General features: G+C 32.7%; 1 protein-coding gene across 1 annotated transcript in view; it reads right to left on the bottom strand.

Annotated features, from left to right (window-relative positions):
- Positions 1 to 4,150: 4,150 nt before the first annotated feature.
- LOC137923592 (neuropeptides capa receptor-like) overlaps positions 4,151 to 16,423 on the bottom strand; it is a 35,056-nt gene continuing 22,783 nt past the window's right edge. The window contains exons 2-9 of the mRNA XM_068766810.1: positions 13,687 to 13,777; positions 12,800 to 12,999; positions 11,842 to 11,983; positions 10,893 to 10,996; positions 9,532 to 9,715; positions 8,658 to 8,865; positions 5,823 to 5,895; positions 4,151 to 4,266 (exon numbers count right to left, since the gene is read on the bottom strand). Of these exons, the coding sequence (XP_068622911.1) occupies positions 4,151 to 4,266; positions 5,823 to 5,895; positions 8,658 to 8,865; positions 9,532 to 9,715; positions 10,893 to 10,996; positions 11,842 to 11,983; positions 12,800 to 12,999; positions 13,687 to 13,777 (1,118 nt within the window). The remainder of the gene's footprint in view (positions 4,267 to 5,822; positions 5,896 to 8,657; positions 8,866 to 9,531; positions 9,716 to 10,892; positions 10,997 to 11,841; positions 11,984 to 12,799; positions 13,000 to 13,686; positions 13,778 to 16,423) is intronic.

Here is a 16,423-nt window from a genome sequence, read left to right as displayed (position 1 = left end):
ATATAAGTAAAGGAATAATATACGCAATACGACATTTTTACGTATCATTGCCAGCTTTAATTGAAAAGTCAAGTGTTACATAAAGTTCAACACGGAAACAACAGGCGTTGCGAAACTAACAACGTAAATTGCCTATTGGGGGACCGGCGAACCATTTTGCATGTCAACGAACCATTTCAGTAGCCTTGTAACATTTAGCTACAGTTTATAATAGAACTACAAATACTTTATAGATTGCCTTTCTCTACTAGGAGAAATTATTAAAATTATGTTTATTTAAACGGTAGACGTATAGTTATCTTCACACTATACTTTTGTAAATTATTTATTTTAAAATTTTCGTTATTCTCATAGCATTTTGTTCCACGCTATTTCATTAAGGATTATTGCTGCCAAAATTAATTATATATTTATTTTACAAATCTGCTGTATGGACGGTTTATAACTAGAGATTTCCTGAAAGGTCTTATTAAAAAAATTGCTAGCTTACAGTAGCCTCTCACTACTTACTTTGTAAGATATAAAAAATAGTGACAGTCGCGTGATAAACACAAGAAAGAAAATAAAGACATAACGCTTGAGTTTCGTTTTATAAAATAAAATAACAAAAACAATAAGTTCCACAAGATATCTAAGACCTTCCTTTTATTAGTTTTAAATCTAAAATTCAAAGTACATTATTAAATAAATCATATCATTCAAGAGTTTTAGTTGACCGAAACGTAGAACTTGTTTGTTGACTCATTTACATTTCTTTTAAAAACAGTTGGGATTTATATATTAACTATCGGCTTTTCTTATCAGGTCAGTATTCAAAGCCGGTGGTAGATATAATAATGTCAAAATATTTGACGATCAAAACTGCGTGTAAATGCTTATTTGAATAAATAAAATTTATGTTTGAAAAAGCTGAAATCTTTTTTCAGACACTAAATGCCACACGTAATAAATTTCGTACCTTCATTTACCTAAATTTGAGAAGGACTTTATTGGTTTTATTCATTTGGCAGTTTACGAGCTGCTATTTTACATTGTGGTTTAATACCTGAAAATTAACTTATTCACTCGATCTGACTTAATATACATTATTTTATTTTTTGGCCAGAAACAAAATAAAATATTCCGCGATTAAGTAAACTGAGACATGAGAATGAGTAAATGTAATTTTTTTATATTAACTAATAACTACATTGATATGCAAGTATTTGTCCGTAGATATGTAGAGCTTTAACAAGTCTGAACTAGCAGAGAATTGTAGTACAGTAACTAGGCTCTGTTTTCCATTTATTACTTACTTTTATTTCCTCTTTTTTTTGGTGAGTATATGATTTTTTATGTAATTTATTTATGGTATCTAATAATTAAATATTTTTAGGAATTCTTCGTCATTATTTTTTCAGCCGTAGAATGGACACTTCATCAAAGAAACACATTACTTAGTTACATACACATTTCATAATTTAAAGTAATAACAGTTAAGAACCCAATTTTTTGAATAACTGTGTACAAGGAAACTAACACCTCCCACAAAGTGGACAGATGACCTTGTTAATTTCTTCAGAAGATGTTGAAAGTAGGTCTGTTTTAACCAATCCTTTTACAAGTCTACGGGGAAAGCATGTATAAAGTATAGCTCAACAGTGAAGTCCTAAGGTTGAAATAATAACGACAATGACTCGGCAATCTTAAACTAGTGAAGCTATTAATGCCGCGGGTCAACCAGCATTTGTCAATGACAAAAATAAAACGTCGACGGACCTTATTCGTAATACGTAACCGATATGATTAAATACTTCGCCGCTAAAGTCCGCTTTGAAAGTTGATTGATTGATGGGACTATTGTCACTGGACTCTTGTCACGCCGTTATTGACAAACATTTAATCATTCTGTTTTTATAAGTACTGTTCCTTGTAGTCAAAAAATATTGTTATAATAGTCTATTCGCGTTATAGAGCTATCAAATCCACTATACTGCGCCTTTGGAAAGCGCAGCGAAGTAAGGGCCGAGGAAAAAAATCATTGTCTGATGGAACGTTGCGGTTGATACTCCTCTCCGTCTCGCCCCGCGCATGCCTAAGGCGCGGTACAGCAGTTTCGAATTATGATTTATTGTCTTTTTCAGCTTAGCCATGCTTCTTTGCCAATGGGTGAGATTCCATCATGCAAGACGAAGGGGAGAGAGAATGCTTCCTCAGCTACTGCAGGAAAGTGGTAATAAATGCAATAGGTAAAAATAAAACAAACACTAAAATATAGAAATAGAAGGAATATAGTAGTACCAAAAATAGTGCAATAAATAGTATAATATAAGATGATAATTACAAAGAAAATACGTGTTAAATATTTGAACAATAAATGTAATATTGCAAAATAAAATAGTAAGGAAACCTAGAATGTAGTGGTTGAGGATGGATGTATGGCTAATGGAATGAAAGAGAAAGACTGGGAAAATTGTAGATTGAAAGAAACAGTACGACAGATAAGATGATACAAGAAAGAGAAGAATGATAATAATAAAAATATGAATAAATTACTAGAAATAAAAAGTCCCTGTCCCACACGAGATAGGGGAACGAGAAGTCCCCAACAGCGGGGACCATAAAAAAAATGGGTGAGATTTATATGAGATTCATATATCTGACAAAAGTCTATTACTCGAACTGGTCAAAGTGAATATAGATTTCCAATTTATTATGATCTAATTGGACATGGGGAGTGACTGAGTGACAAAGACAGTCATAAACTAGGTATCAAATCAGCCGATAGACGTTCACAGCATGGCATAGGCCTCTTATCATTTATTGTTTCTAAAAGCAATAATTTTTGGATATGGTTAACATACACTATTAATATCAAAGGACTTATAAATATACCCCATTAAAGTTTTACACGAATAAACAATCACTCGTATAATCTCTTAATTACTTTTATGTATGTCTCGTAACTTTATGTTATTCAAGGCCAGTCTGCATTTTAAACTTGTTATATTTATCCAATACTTTCATCTTAAGGAAGGCACAGAGTAAATTAGTTTGCCTTGACATGTTTTATGCAGACTTTTAAAAGCACGATACTAAAACATTTTCTCAAGGCTCAAGCCACATATGCTTGACTTCAATATTTTTTTCTTGTAATACAATGCTATACATCTTTTGAATTATATATTATAGCAAAAAATGTTTTTATATTTATTGCTTGAATCCTTATTTTTTTAACATTCTGTTTAAAGACATTTATGTGTTCACGTACTAAATTAGGAAAGCCTACGGGCTTATAAATAAATAATAAATATTTGAACTTAAGAAGGCACAAAATTACTTATAAGCTTTCTATCTATAGATGCAGGGTGATTGGTTATCTGTATCTTAATTTCTTTTTGCCATCCATTGACTATTTATTCGTCTCTTTTAAACTTTTACACTTATAACCAATCATTCTGTATATAAGCATATATTCACAAAATCAATAAAAAATAATGATTTTAAAATTCTAGGGATATCCTTCGACATTATAAAGGGGCGCCCTTTTAGGGCGTTAATTCACAAGAGAATTTACTTTATAGTTCATATTTCTATCGCTAGTTTAATATAACGTCTTTGTCAAACCAACACCTCTTAGTGCAAAAACTTTGAGGATAATAATTTATCCATATTTTTCAGGGGACAATGTGTAACTAATAGTTTATGTTAACTTAGACCTCCTCGCTTTTTTTTATACTCGTGGAGAAATTCTGCATGGGATACCCCTCCGCTGCAGGGACAACGAAAGTGTTAAGCCGGACTCCTTCCAGGTATCCTGACGGAGGACATCACTAGCCACTGAACCTCCTATCAGCCATACATCCCTTCACGGCCAGCCAACGCTTGGGATTCGGGTGTTTTTTTTTTAAAGTGAGTGTAGTTTTAATAGAGGGTAACATCCTAATGGTCCGGGAGGTAAAGCCATGACCCTCGTTTTCGGAGAAGCCGCGAGACATGATCACGACACGTCTACAGGTTTAGGATCTGTGACAGTGGCAGACTAGTTCTACCCTGCCTGCGCGGCGACCGTGTTAGGTAACACTAAGCCCGCCCTTGCCTTTCCAGTAAGCTATGTTCCTATGCTCACCATAGGGACTCCCAGAAAAACGCCTTCATGGCAGATTATTTGTCACCGGCCAGCACGCAGCCACAGCGACCTTCGGCCAGTTTCCAGAGTGCACCACGAGGAGGTTATCTGCCATAGCACCCCAGTCTCCTCGCCTACGGCAACTTTTTGTAACGATGCTGTCGCACGTTTAGTAAGCGTAACTTAGTAAAAACATCGCTACCAATGCCTGGCAGGGAGACAACTGAAGTTATTGAGTCCCTTTTTTGGGACTTCTCGGTCCCCCCTACTATGTGTGGGGCAAGAACGTTACAACTCAGATATGCCATTTTTTTGTTTTATACTTTTATTACACTTTCTCCTATCATCCTTCTCAATCTCCCATGTATCAACTTAAGGACGTTGATGCATGAGTGACTACATGGAGGATGGACCTTTCCTCATCATCGTTCCTAGACCATAATTTGCAACATTATAACAGTTGAGACTTTATTTTTCTATTTATTTACATTTTAAATTTCTATGTCTATTTTTTATGTTTTTTACAATTATAACTATTTCATTACAATTTCGTATTTACTAACTTACTTCGTATTGCTTTATTCATGACTATCTTAGGATTTTGCCCGATCCTTTTTTGACTTAGTTAACAGTCTTATTTTTTTCTTTTGTAAATTTTACTAGTTTTTTGGGAGAATTCTAGGAATATTGAGCGTCCTTTGCCATCGCCTATAAAGAAGGCCATGCTGCCTTCTTCGATCCTCTTGCCTTTTTGCTTCGCGACTATATTCATGCGGACGGGTCAAATCATCGCTACTGCGTTACCACAAAAAGTGGTCGTGGTTTTAATTGCAATAATTAAATTGCTGTATTCTACGTTTTTCAATATCTCAGATTTCCTCTTAATTCAATTTATTTATTAATAAATAAGCAAATTTCGAATCCGAAAAAAAAAAGTAAAAAAGTGGGATAAAAGAATCGTATATTCGTCCCTCTATCTCACTAATGCCAATGATTATATCGGACACAAAAGAATACTCGTAATAGGATTCTTTATGAATGTTAGCACGAAAAAACTGCCATCTTGCGAATACGTAGTCCTCAATGAACATCTGTGCCTTAATCTTAAAGCAATTGTGGAAATAATGTGCTAACATTTTATTTATTTATCAGAACGCTGTATATTTTTATGATGATTGTCTCTCTAATTTAGAGATAAGTTTCATATTAGAGATCAGGGATTACATTTGGTTTTGTATTTATTTGTTTTTGAAAATACAGTTTTCCCGTGAGCAACTACTGCTTTGTTTAAAGTGGCAGAAAGCTACAAGCAGCTAGTATCTTCGTATAATATTCATCAAGATGTGGATGGATTTTGCCTGAAAAATAGTAAAGTGGTTAATGGGCAATTATTAAAACTGAAGAAAACTGGGATCTTAGCAACTATAGGCCTGTCAAATCTATTCTCAATTATCTAATCACTTTACTGATAACAAATCTTTTCATAATGCACATTATATGTATTTAGACGAGGCGGGTCTGCAACAAATGCAGGAGTTGCGCTCCTTATGTACATATATAATGCAATCGTAGTATTTTGAGATTTGTCTAAGGTATTTGACTGCGTAAACTTAATCACCATGGAATCCACGGCAACGCTCGTAATCTCATTGCCTCATATATTAGTAATAGGATTCAGCATGTTGCTGAAAATAATGTAAAATCGTCCGGTTACTATTTACGCATGTGTTTGCCACGAGGATCGATTTTAGGACCTTTCGTATTTTTATTATACATAAAGGATCTTCCTTCTTACATTAACACATTATGTTATATCGTATTGTTTGCTGATGATACTTCTTTAATTTTTAAAGTATATGTTATAAGTTTAGTTATGACGAAATAAATGGTACAATATTGTGCTTAAATGCTTAAATGCTTCTTTGGTTCATTGTTAATAACATACTACTAAACGCAAATGTATTTATTTTACATTGCCAAATGTGAAGAGACAGAAGCCTAACTTAAGTCTCAAATATTAAACTATTAAGTTTACTGACTCCATAGTTTTTTTTTAGGAATAACCCTAGATTCGAAACTTCAGCGAGGCGCCCATCTGTCTTCTCTTGCTAGTAAACAGAGCTCCGTTGCTTACGCTGTTCGAAAAATCACACAGCTTACTGACGCTGATAAAGCCAGACTTGTTTATTTTAGTTACTTTCATAGTGTATTATTCTATGGCATATTACTCTGGGGCAATGCGTCAAATATTGAGTCAATATTTGTAATCCAAAAATGACTTATGCGGGGCATTTATTACACGAGAGCTCTGGATTCTTTGCTAGAAGTTTTTAATAAAGCTGTTATTCTTACGGTTACGTCAATATACATCTATAATAATGTTTTGTTTGTCCGCACATCCAAAATAATTTAAAAAAATAGTGATAAGCACAGTGTTAACACAATGAATAAATATAAGCTGTATACTCTAAGTTTTCTCTAGTATAAAAGATTATTAAAAATAATGTATTATTCAACACAAGAACACTATGTTAATATGTAGAATTAAATGTTGTTGAACCTCACTCATGAAAACAATTATTTTCAAGCACTCTTCATAAAACTATATTTGTAAAGAGCAACTGTTAAGTTTTTTTGCCGGCACTTATCTGCAGAATTGCCGAGCCGTAGCTTCCTGTAGGGACAACAATGACGACATTTTTTGTTGATTGACGATTCGAAAGTGCTTGTAATAGCCTATTTGAATAAAGAATATTTTGGATTTGATTTTATTATCATAATAACCAGCCAGATATAATTACAGCCAAAGACGTTTTATTACGAATTAGACATAGACTTTCACCCGGCCTAATTAGTTAACTTAATTTGTTTGTCTTAATCATCCGTTTGTATTAAAATAGCCATTTTACGTCATAGGTTATGGAGAAAGATTTATTAAATGTAAAATCTTCGCCTCATCGATATCTTCTTTCTTGAAGCTTAAGAAAAATGGAATCACGTACAAAAGACGTAATTTTCAAGAATGAATTTCCATGAAAGAGACGCGTCTTAAAATAAATATAATATCGAGCTCCATCTTTTAAAAAACTAATCTCGATTTCTGTTCTTTAATTTTTAATATCTTTCTAAGCCTATAAATTATTAAATCATTACAAGTGTTTTGTCTTTTTATAGGTAAACTTATAGGCAATAAAAATAATATTATATTAACGCGTGCTCTTCTATATACTTCTTCGCATGATTTACTTTAGTTCAATACCTATATTTTTAGTATTACCGTTGCTCAATGGGCTGACATATTGTGAAGGTAATGGGCAGGCCCATACATCGCGCAGAACAGATGACCGCTGTGACCCCAAGGTCCTAGAGTTCCGACCACAGATTGGCAAGTGCAGCGTAGAACGTCAACCAATAAGGTAGACTGACGAGTTTCTTAAGATCGTTGAAAGACGGATACAGGCTACTTCCAAATGGGCTTTTTCAAAATCTAGAAGGTCTATGTCCAGCAGAAGATGTTCTATGACTGAAATTGTATTTATTTTTTCAAATATGTGTTTACTCTTATGATTTAAAATTGATGTAGATGGCAAACATTTGTTGACTTTTATGTTTTCCTAAAATTTGTCAAAATAATGTATTAATTTTATACAAATCTTCATGGTGTTGTGATAATAAACAAGTTTATTTCCTGTCTTAATTTTAATAGACCGTATATAAGGGTTTAGCGTTTCAATGTCAAAACTCCGTATTGCTGGTTACTACGGCTACAATAATTTTTAGAACACCGATTTGAATTCGGATATCATTAGTGAGATAGCCGCTGCCATTGCGCTCAGATCGAAATTGTAAATAGTACACGATTGTAATGCAGATTCTATATGTATGTAATATGCATCATCTCCATTTCCTGGGTTTAATTTTCCTCGTCATTTTAGAAGAAACAAATACACTCACGGGTTGTTTCAAACTGCAACCCGCTGAATGCATTTATGGGTTCATTATGATGAACAAGAATAATTGATGTTGGTAATAATTTTTAAGGAATAATAAAACAGAGCACGTCACAACGAACTTATTTATTGTTTCATTACATTTATAATTTGTCTTAATTTAGTTACATAATCGTCACTTAATATAATGCATGAACAACTATTTAATTTAAAATTGAATATAATCACATTTATAATCCATCTTATAACACATGTACTACATACTTTCAAGACTCGACTTAAAATCTTTTTGCACATTAATATAGTAATATCACTTAACTATCAAAAACTTAATATTACAAACATTCTTATGATATGGCCCTAAACTTTGAGATCAATAGTTGCTGTTTAATAACACAAATACTCTTTTTTATTCGAAAAAAAAAAACAATTTTATTCAAGCCGTAAATTGAACATGAATATTTTGTAGTAAAATTGAAACGGAAGTAATATTATTAGCCTTATTTTCCGTTATAATTCAATTCATCAACTCCTTTAGCCAAATTGACTTGTTTTTCTTCTTCGCTAAAAAAATACTTCGTCTCGGTTGCTTTTACAGCGTCGCCCACACAAAATGGCGGCGGTACTTTGATAAAGTCGACTTTATTGGCAGCAAAACTACTGCGCGAGTCGCGATTCCTGTATTTGGACCTTCTATACGTTGAGAACTCGATCGTGTCTCGAGAGGTGTTTTCCAAGTTGATGGTACGAGAGTCGTGCCGTTTTGCTTTGCTGCATAATAGAGTTTCTTGAAATGCCATACGATACCTTAAAAATTAACCGAAACAAAGTATGTAGTATAAAGTATTTGTTAGAAGAGTGGTAACAAAGTTCAATACACTTTTAAATGTTACATATTTGACTATTAATATGAAATAAACCCATCATAAAGCGCAAAACAGATGGCTACTAGGACCTTAAAGTTATAGAACACAGACCAAAAATAAAAGAGGCATTCAGTCAGACTCAACAAGCCATAGACAATGTGAATGTTTGAGATTTCGTTAAGAGTTCGAATCAAGACAGATGGCAGCTGGGGACTTAAGTTTTTAGACTGGAGACCACTGTCCGGCAAGAGCAGCGGAGTACGTCAACCCACAACGTCGACAGACGACCCCGTTAAACAAGTCAGAAAACGCTAGTGATGATGAATTTATTTTAATCATCATCATAATTCCAGCCATAGACTTTTAAACATTTATACTAACATGCATAAGTATAGTAGTCCATGTATTAAATAATTCAATTGTAAGTCAATATGGATGTACTGCCTATGCCGGAGTAATAACTATGAATTGTGAAAAGTTATAAAAGACTAATCTATAAAGACTAAGTATATAAATATGTAAAAAATTATTATGACGTCATATCGATAGTCGTTATCAAAGAAACCAACTAAATTATAAAGTGAATAGTAATAATTCTAGTTAATACCTTGCGCTCATGACGTTGTACAGGATGGGATTCACGGTCGCGGACACGTAGTAAAGAGCTCCCGCCACGTTGAATAAATGTTCGTTTATGACATGAAACTGGGGCAAATCGTAGCCGTAGATGTAGAACAGCCGTTGTACATGAAATGGTGCCCAGCACACGAAGAACGCGACCACCACCGCAACTAGAATTGTTAATAACTTTAGCACTGAACGCTTTGTGAAAAATTAGTATTTCTATATATGCCATGTGTTTCACCGGTAATCCGTCTCTCACTGAACCATTTAAGCCATGTTAGTCATCTGTGAAAAGTAAATATAAGGCTTATCGGAGACATTTCCCACAAGTAGAGCACTTTTCACACTTTTCTCCGAAAACCTTGTAATTATAAAATAGTCAATACAATACGTCTGGCGACCCATCTGAGTGATAGTTTTTTTAATTTATTATCTCGTAGATTTTGGTTTCACGAGCCCTGAATCCGAAGAAACTATAAAAGCCAGAAAGGCCCACGATCCAGATATTGCAACTATCAAATAAAACACACATAGCCGCGAGGCCCTGTCACCAAACTGGAGAGCTTGCCATATCGGTAAAACTAATTTTTATTTAGTTTACAATTTACCGTATTTTATATACTTCAGAATGTACGTCTAAATTAGTTAAAAACTTCTATTTTCTGGTTTTCGCAGAATCCGAATGTAGGCCGGGCTCACTGGGTGGTCGTAAAGCATACAACGTGTTAAACAATAATTACATTCATATATCTTACATTAAAATTAGTCCACACAATTAATTAATAATAAGGCAACGTTATATTATTTACCAATAGGTTACTGAAGACGAATTTAATACTGACTTTATAATTTCAAACGTATGTAATCATATTATTATTGAATTGTTACCACAGAAATTTAAAAAAAAAAAACATCTATTTGTGAACACCAATCTACAGTCAAGCCAGTTGTAAAAAGTCTGTATAACTAACTTCATATTCTTTTAATAACACTCGTGAAATAAATAACTTAAAATGAAAGTTTAATTATGTAAAATATTGATGTTGTGTCGTATGTAGGAATAATTGATCGTCAACATTAATCGCAAAGTTTGTTTATAGCTTTAAACAGAAACTTCGATGACAGCACTTAAGTTCTTTACATGATAAGTTTCACTTTCACTTTCCACGGAATGAATTGAAGCGACAGTTTATCATTAATAACGATAACATGTTCACGACGTGTTTAAGGGAGATCAGATTGTATAAACATTATTAAATTAATTCGTAGATATATCTATATTATTATAATAATACTTTTATTCAATATATACTATTATTAACGATACTCTTTTTAAATGTTTACCCAACATCCTTATAATAGCTTTTCTTGATTTAGCTTGTTTTGTTTCACCGTGCACGTGACCATTCAGGAGTCCCAATTTTGTCCTTTTTGTGACTTTTGTTGATCTGTAAAAATGTATGAATATGATCAAAGCGACATTTTATACGAGTACAAATCTGTTTTGATATTTTAATTGCAAATCATTACACGCAAAAAAGTAAAATCTTATTTAAATAAACAAAAAAAAAATTATTGGACTTTAATTGACGAGTAACTTGTCACAGGGATTAATCGAATATTGGTTTTGGGCTTTATATAACTGGAGATTATTCGTACCATATTGGAACCAAAAACTAGTACACAGAATACTTTGGATTGGAATGGAAATGTGATGGAATTCCGGAATATGCAAATGAATACAGTAGAAAGAACAACTATTTTCAAAACCGCTTTCAATTTCTATGCATATTATTCTCTCGTTTTGTTTATTGAGTCTCTCAAACGAAAGGATTTGTTATTCTAGGTAACGAAATCCCAAAACTAAACTGTATAGACATAAATTTTTCATACATCTGTACATACATTAATACATAATTATTTACACTCATATTTATGTATCTTTCTACTCAGTTGTTTCTTCAAACGCTTTAACGGGATCTATGACTAACTCCTTCCGTATCATTCTATCCTCTAGGTTCCTCGGGGCAGTATTAATAGAGAATTTTTGGACTGAACTGGATCAGATCAAAGGATAGTTAGTCTACATAGTCTATCACCGTCTTCTTTCCCTACAACCAGCAGTTTGTCGAACATACATATTCGACAAACTGCTAGCAATGTGACCGAAATAACTTAATACACGGTAACACATAGTATAGATCCTGATAATATTCTTAAGTTTGTGTATATATACATATTTACTTATATAAGAGTATACCATGTGATACATACTTTGAAATAAAGATGTTACCTTATGTGAAGAGCTATTGTGACGTAGAGACACAGTATAAGAACAGCAGGCACGAAGAAAAAGAAGATACTGCTTAGCTCTAGCAGAGGAGACGGTGCCATTAGTGCACAGAAGGCTGAATCCAATGACATGTTGCCTGAATCTGAGTAAGAGATCAATGTTATTAATAATTAAAATTATTATTTTAAACTAAAACATTTTCCTATCCCTCTTAATCCTTAAGTTATAAACAGAATCATTTTTGTAATGTTTACGTACGTTCTTATTTAATGTTGACACAAAAGTTTTTTCTCTTTTATGTTTTATGTACACTAACGGTGTACTTACAAAACGTTACAGCATTTATTTTATCGTTTAATTTATTTTAAATAACAGTATATACTATTCTAGTATGCCGTAGGCAGCTTTACTGTTTATAAAAAAATGTTATAGCCATCAGTGTCCTTTTTCTTTAAATAATAAAATGATTCATTAACAACTACATTCAAAACTAAATACATAAACAAACAAAGAAATTTGAACTCTAGTTAAAAATTGTTTCATAACTTACACGTCAAATATATCATTAGTTCGTTAATGTGTTTGTGTATATATGAAGTTTGTTTGAGTGTATAAAGAGTTGCATGCAATTTGTTCAGTGCCAACTTATTTTCTTAAATAATTTAGTAATTGAAGTAAAAGTTTATTTTTGACTTCAGTTCATCTCACTCGGTTTATTAGGAATTAATTTTTAGCATGTTTTTAATATTAAAAAATTAACAGAACCGAAGTATATTGCCCCTAGTTAAATCATGGCCTTCTTTGAATATTAACTGGATAAATATATAACTTCAATTTAAACTTTTTAGATCTCAAAAGGACGAAAAGTTGGGTAAAATGTCGCAAAACTAAATATACTTCAAAGAAAAATTGTTGTGGTTTCGTTGTGTAAATATTAGATATTTTACTTTGCATTTACTTGGCGGATAGTCTCTGTAACTGATGTCGCTATAGACGGCAAACGGGGAAGCGCAGAGAAACGATATGATCCACAAGATGAATATTATTCTAGAAGCTCGGGTGAGGCCCGCCATGGCGTACAGGTACAGTGGGTGGCATATCGCCAGATATCGCTCCAAAGAAAACGCAGAAATTGTTAACACCGATACGTAAGTTGCCCTGAAAAAAAGTAGAATTAATATCTAAAATAAAAGGTAAATAAAATAAAATTCGTTTTGAAATAAATAAGGCTGTTTCCCTGTTACTCTTAATTGTTTATAAGGTAATTTAAATACATTTTTTTTATTTAACATTAGATGGATTACTTCTCTTATTGTCATCAAGTTGAATCTACCATCTATTCGGTTGAAGTACCTTAAACCTAAGAAGAACACGCGAAAGAAACTCAGCAGGATTACATATTTATTAATAATTAAATAAATATTGAAATAGCCTGGAGGTGAATACTTTATACTTAAAGTGTGCCATTTTATTTGAAAAAATTACAGCGTGAAAACTCTTAGCACAAAAACGTCCTTTGGATTTTTTAAAAATATAATTGTTAACACGAAGTCTGTACACGTCAACGACCAAACTCATGCACGAAGAAACTACTAAGCTATTCAACTTAACTTCAATAAGAATTTATTAGACATTTATTCTAGGAAATTCTTTTATTCTTTTTAACTCAGATAGAAGCTAATAAATAACGCCCTCCCAATCTGCGACATCGAACAATTCATCAAGTTATAATAAAACATAGAATACAATTGTTTAATCAATTGGTCTTGAACAGTTTTGACGCAAGATTTACAAAAGAAACCATTCATATTAGAAAATGATGTATTTTATTTAGAAACCACTTACGCTTCGGATATCAATGCCCTCAGTTTGCAGAAGACGATGCCCAAACTGTATGGGTATTGATGCCAGTACACCGAGAGATCATTGGGGAGGCCTGGAACAATACATTTAAAACAAAAATATAGATTATTTTGAAAAAAGAACATGACATTTATAAAAACTAAAAATTCAGAAGACGTGTGTAATGAAAGTTGGGAGTAAGCATTAATTGTTCAAATTTCAGAATACTGCAGCTAATAAAATTATAAAGGTGACGCTAAACCGATCAAGATAGAATTTGCCCAGAATTTTAAATCGCATAATCTTTATCACCAGTACGAGTTGGCTAAATTACTTGGTATCAAAAAAACAGACCACATAATACACAGAACCGCTGGAAACTTATGGTTGTTAAGTGGTAACCACGGATCGGCAAGTGCAACAAAGGACATCCGCCCACTAGTGAATAGACAACCTTACTAGAGGAGGTTATACAGCTGAAGTGATGATGTTCAAGTAAACGCTCCGCAAAGTGTTTGATTTTATTATAACTTTAACTTTAGGTTATTATTAAATAAATAGTATAAAACAATTTGTATACAATGTGTGTTGAGTCTAATGCAAGCTACAAAGTAGATAAGGGGATAATAAATTATTACTAAGCATAAATACTTTCAGTACATTTTACAATATTATTAACTTAGATATATTTTTTTTTAAAAGGAAGAGGTAAAAAATGAGACGGATTATTGCATTTAATAAGAATTTACAAATTTTACTCATCTGACACTCATCTCTGGTATTTAAGTGAGAACTATAATTAATTCCAAAAGGAAAACTATATAAATCAATAAGAAGATAAAATGAATATGTCTGTTTAAGAGACAAACTACTGGTTGTAACTACTGATGCTGAATCTCTACCTGCATGATAAAGATTCAGCATACCTTTTATTCATTTATCTAATAAAAAATTGCTACTCCAGACAGATGGAGCTAGTAGTCAATTGCCTCACGCTATAGTTTGACACGGATAGTCGCGTATACAAGCACCGCATGGATTAATTAATAGAAATCAAGGAGACACTATAAGTATCTCAATAAAGCCATTTCCCTAATATCTTTTCTATAATTACTACGTAAAAATGCATATTTATACATACGTACAAACCGTGTGAAAAATCTCCTTATGTAATATTTTTCATCTTACATTTAATCCAGTCGATTATAATTAGTATACTTTCGAACTGATATAAAAACTTTCGGAAAAAAAAAACATTATATACCTTTGCGTCCTGACCTCAATTCAAGTCACATATCTAGGCGGCTATTTGTATAGAGACTGTTTAATATCCTATACCCAAGATCCATCGCCTAGAACTAAAAAATAAGACCCAAATTCTGTAGGCAAGCGTTTATAATTCTTTGTGTTTAATAACGAAGACATGACGCCACATTTATTATTATTTTGTTTTGCTTTTAATAATTTTTATAAAGTATTCTTAGACATTTGTAACTCTTCTTTTATCCAGAGGCGACTGCTATTTAAGCTATTTTGCAGTAAAACGAAAACTTCTATTTTATATTTAATTAATAACTATTACTTAACTGCTACATTTTCTTATCAAGCTTTATCCTTCATCCTTTATCGTACGTCAAAACGTTCTAGTACTGAATGGCAGATTTGTTAATGCCGCGGAAATTTGAGTTGAAATCATAAAGAATTAGACAACAATAATTTTATACCATAAGTGTTTTCTTACATATAACGGAATATTTCAAATTATAGCAATGTATCATAATAAATTAATCATTCTGTTATTAATTAAGAAAAGGACTAATATGTAGCTACGTCCGCTATGCAGCAGCAGTCGTGCAATAAAATGCAATGAGGGTGTTTGGCACTAATCGGTGTAACATAACTCCTGGGGATGCCCCGTGGAGGGGTGAAACACGTGTTGATTGGGCGTGTGATTTGGCGGTGGTATTTGTGTAATTCGCATTGTTTGCCGCATGCGCATTAATCAGCGGGCTGGCGGGCGGTGCACTTTATTGCACAACTGCTGCTGCATAGCGGAAGTAGCAATATATTAGTCCTTTTCTTACTTTTCAAGTTTGTTGGAACATGTCACAAAGCGCCATCTATTTAACTAACTTATTTGATCGGTAAATCCTTATACTGGGACCGATTGATTATAAAATTATTCGTACGTACATTTACATAAAAAAGTAATTGTTTCTAATAATAAAAATGAAATGTTATTAAATATTAAATTTAAACTTAAATTATGTAAATGGCATCGTTTGCACTGATGAAAATACTTATTTTAGTCTAGGAGAAAATGAGGATTTTTGAAAGTTAATTTCTCGTTTACGTTACGGATACCGTTTTTCCAAAGGAAAGTTTTATTTAATAGTTTGATTACTTTATTGTCCTTTCAAATTCTGTTGAAAAATAGTATTACACGTACGTACGTTCAAACTCGAATATCTCGGCGGCCATCTTGTTTTTTATATTAATCGTAATGCTTTTCTATTAATTAGCCGAAAACAATTTTGAAGAAAATAGAAAAAATACCCGAGTTGTGAAGCCCGGCCGCCATCTCGAATTAACCAGAAGTAATATTTTTCTAGAATACACTGGAGTACTAAAAAAAATTGTGTCATACATTGCGAACCTATATCTCCAACCTTGTGAGAGTGAAACTCGGGTGAGGCTCCTTATAGCAAAAAAATTCTATGGCTAGTGTTGCCACTAAAAG

This window comes from Battus philenor, unplaced genomic scaffold, assembly GCF_028537555.1.
Source record: "Battus philenor isolate CCGP_79_NKW_IND1 unplaced genomic scaffold, ilBatPhil1.0.hap1 SCAF_22, whole genome shotgun sequence".
Lineage (NCBI taxonomy): Eukaryota > Metazoa > Arthropoda > Insecta > Lepidoptera > Papilionidae > Battus > Battus philenor.
The sequence above is the reverse complement of the archived record's forward strand: the minus strand, read 5'-3'. Positions and strand labels throughout refer to the sequence as shown.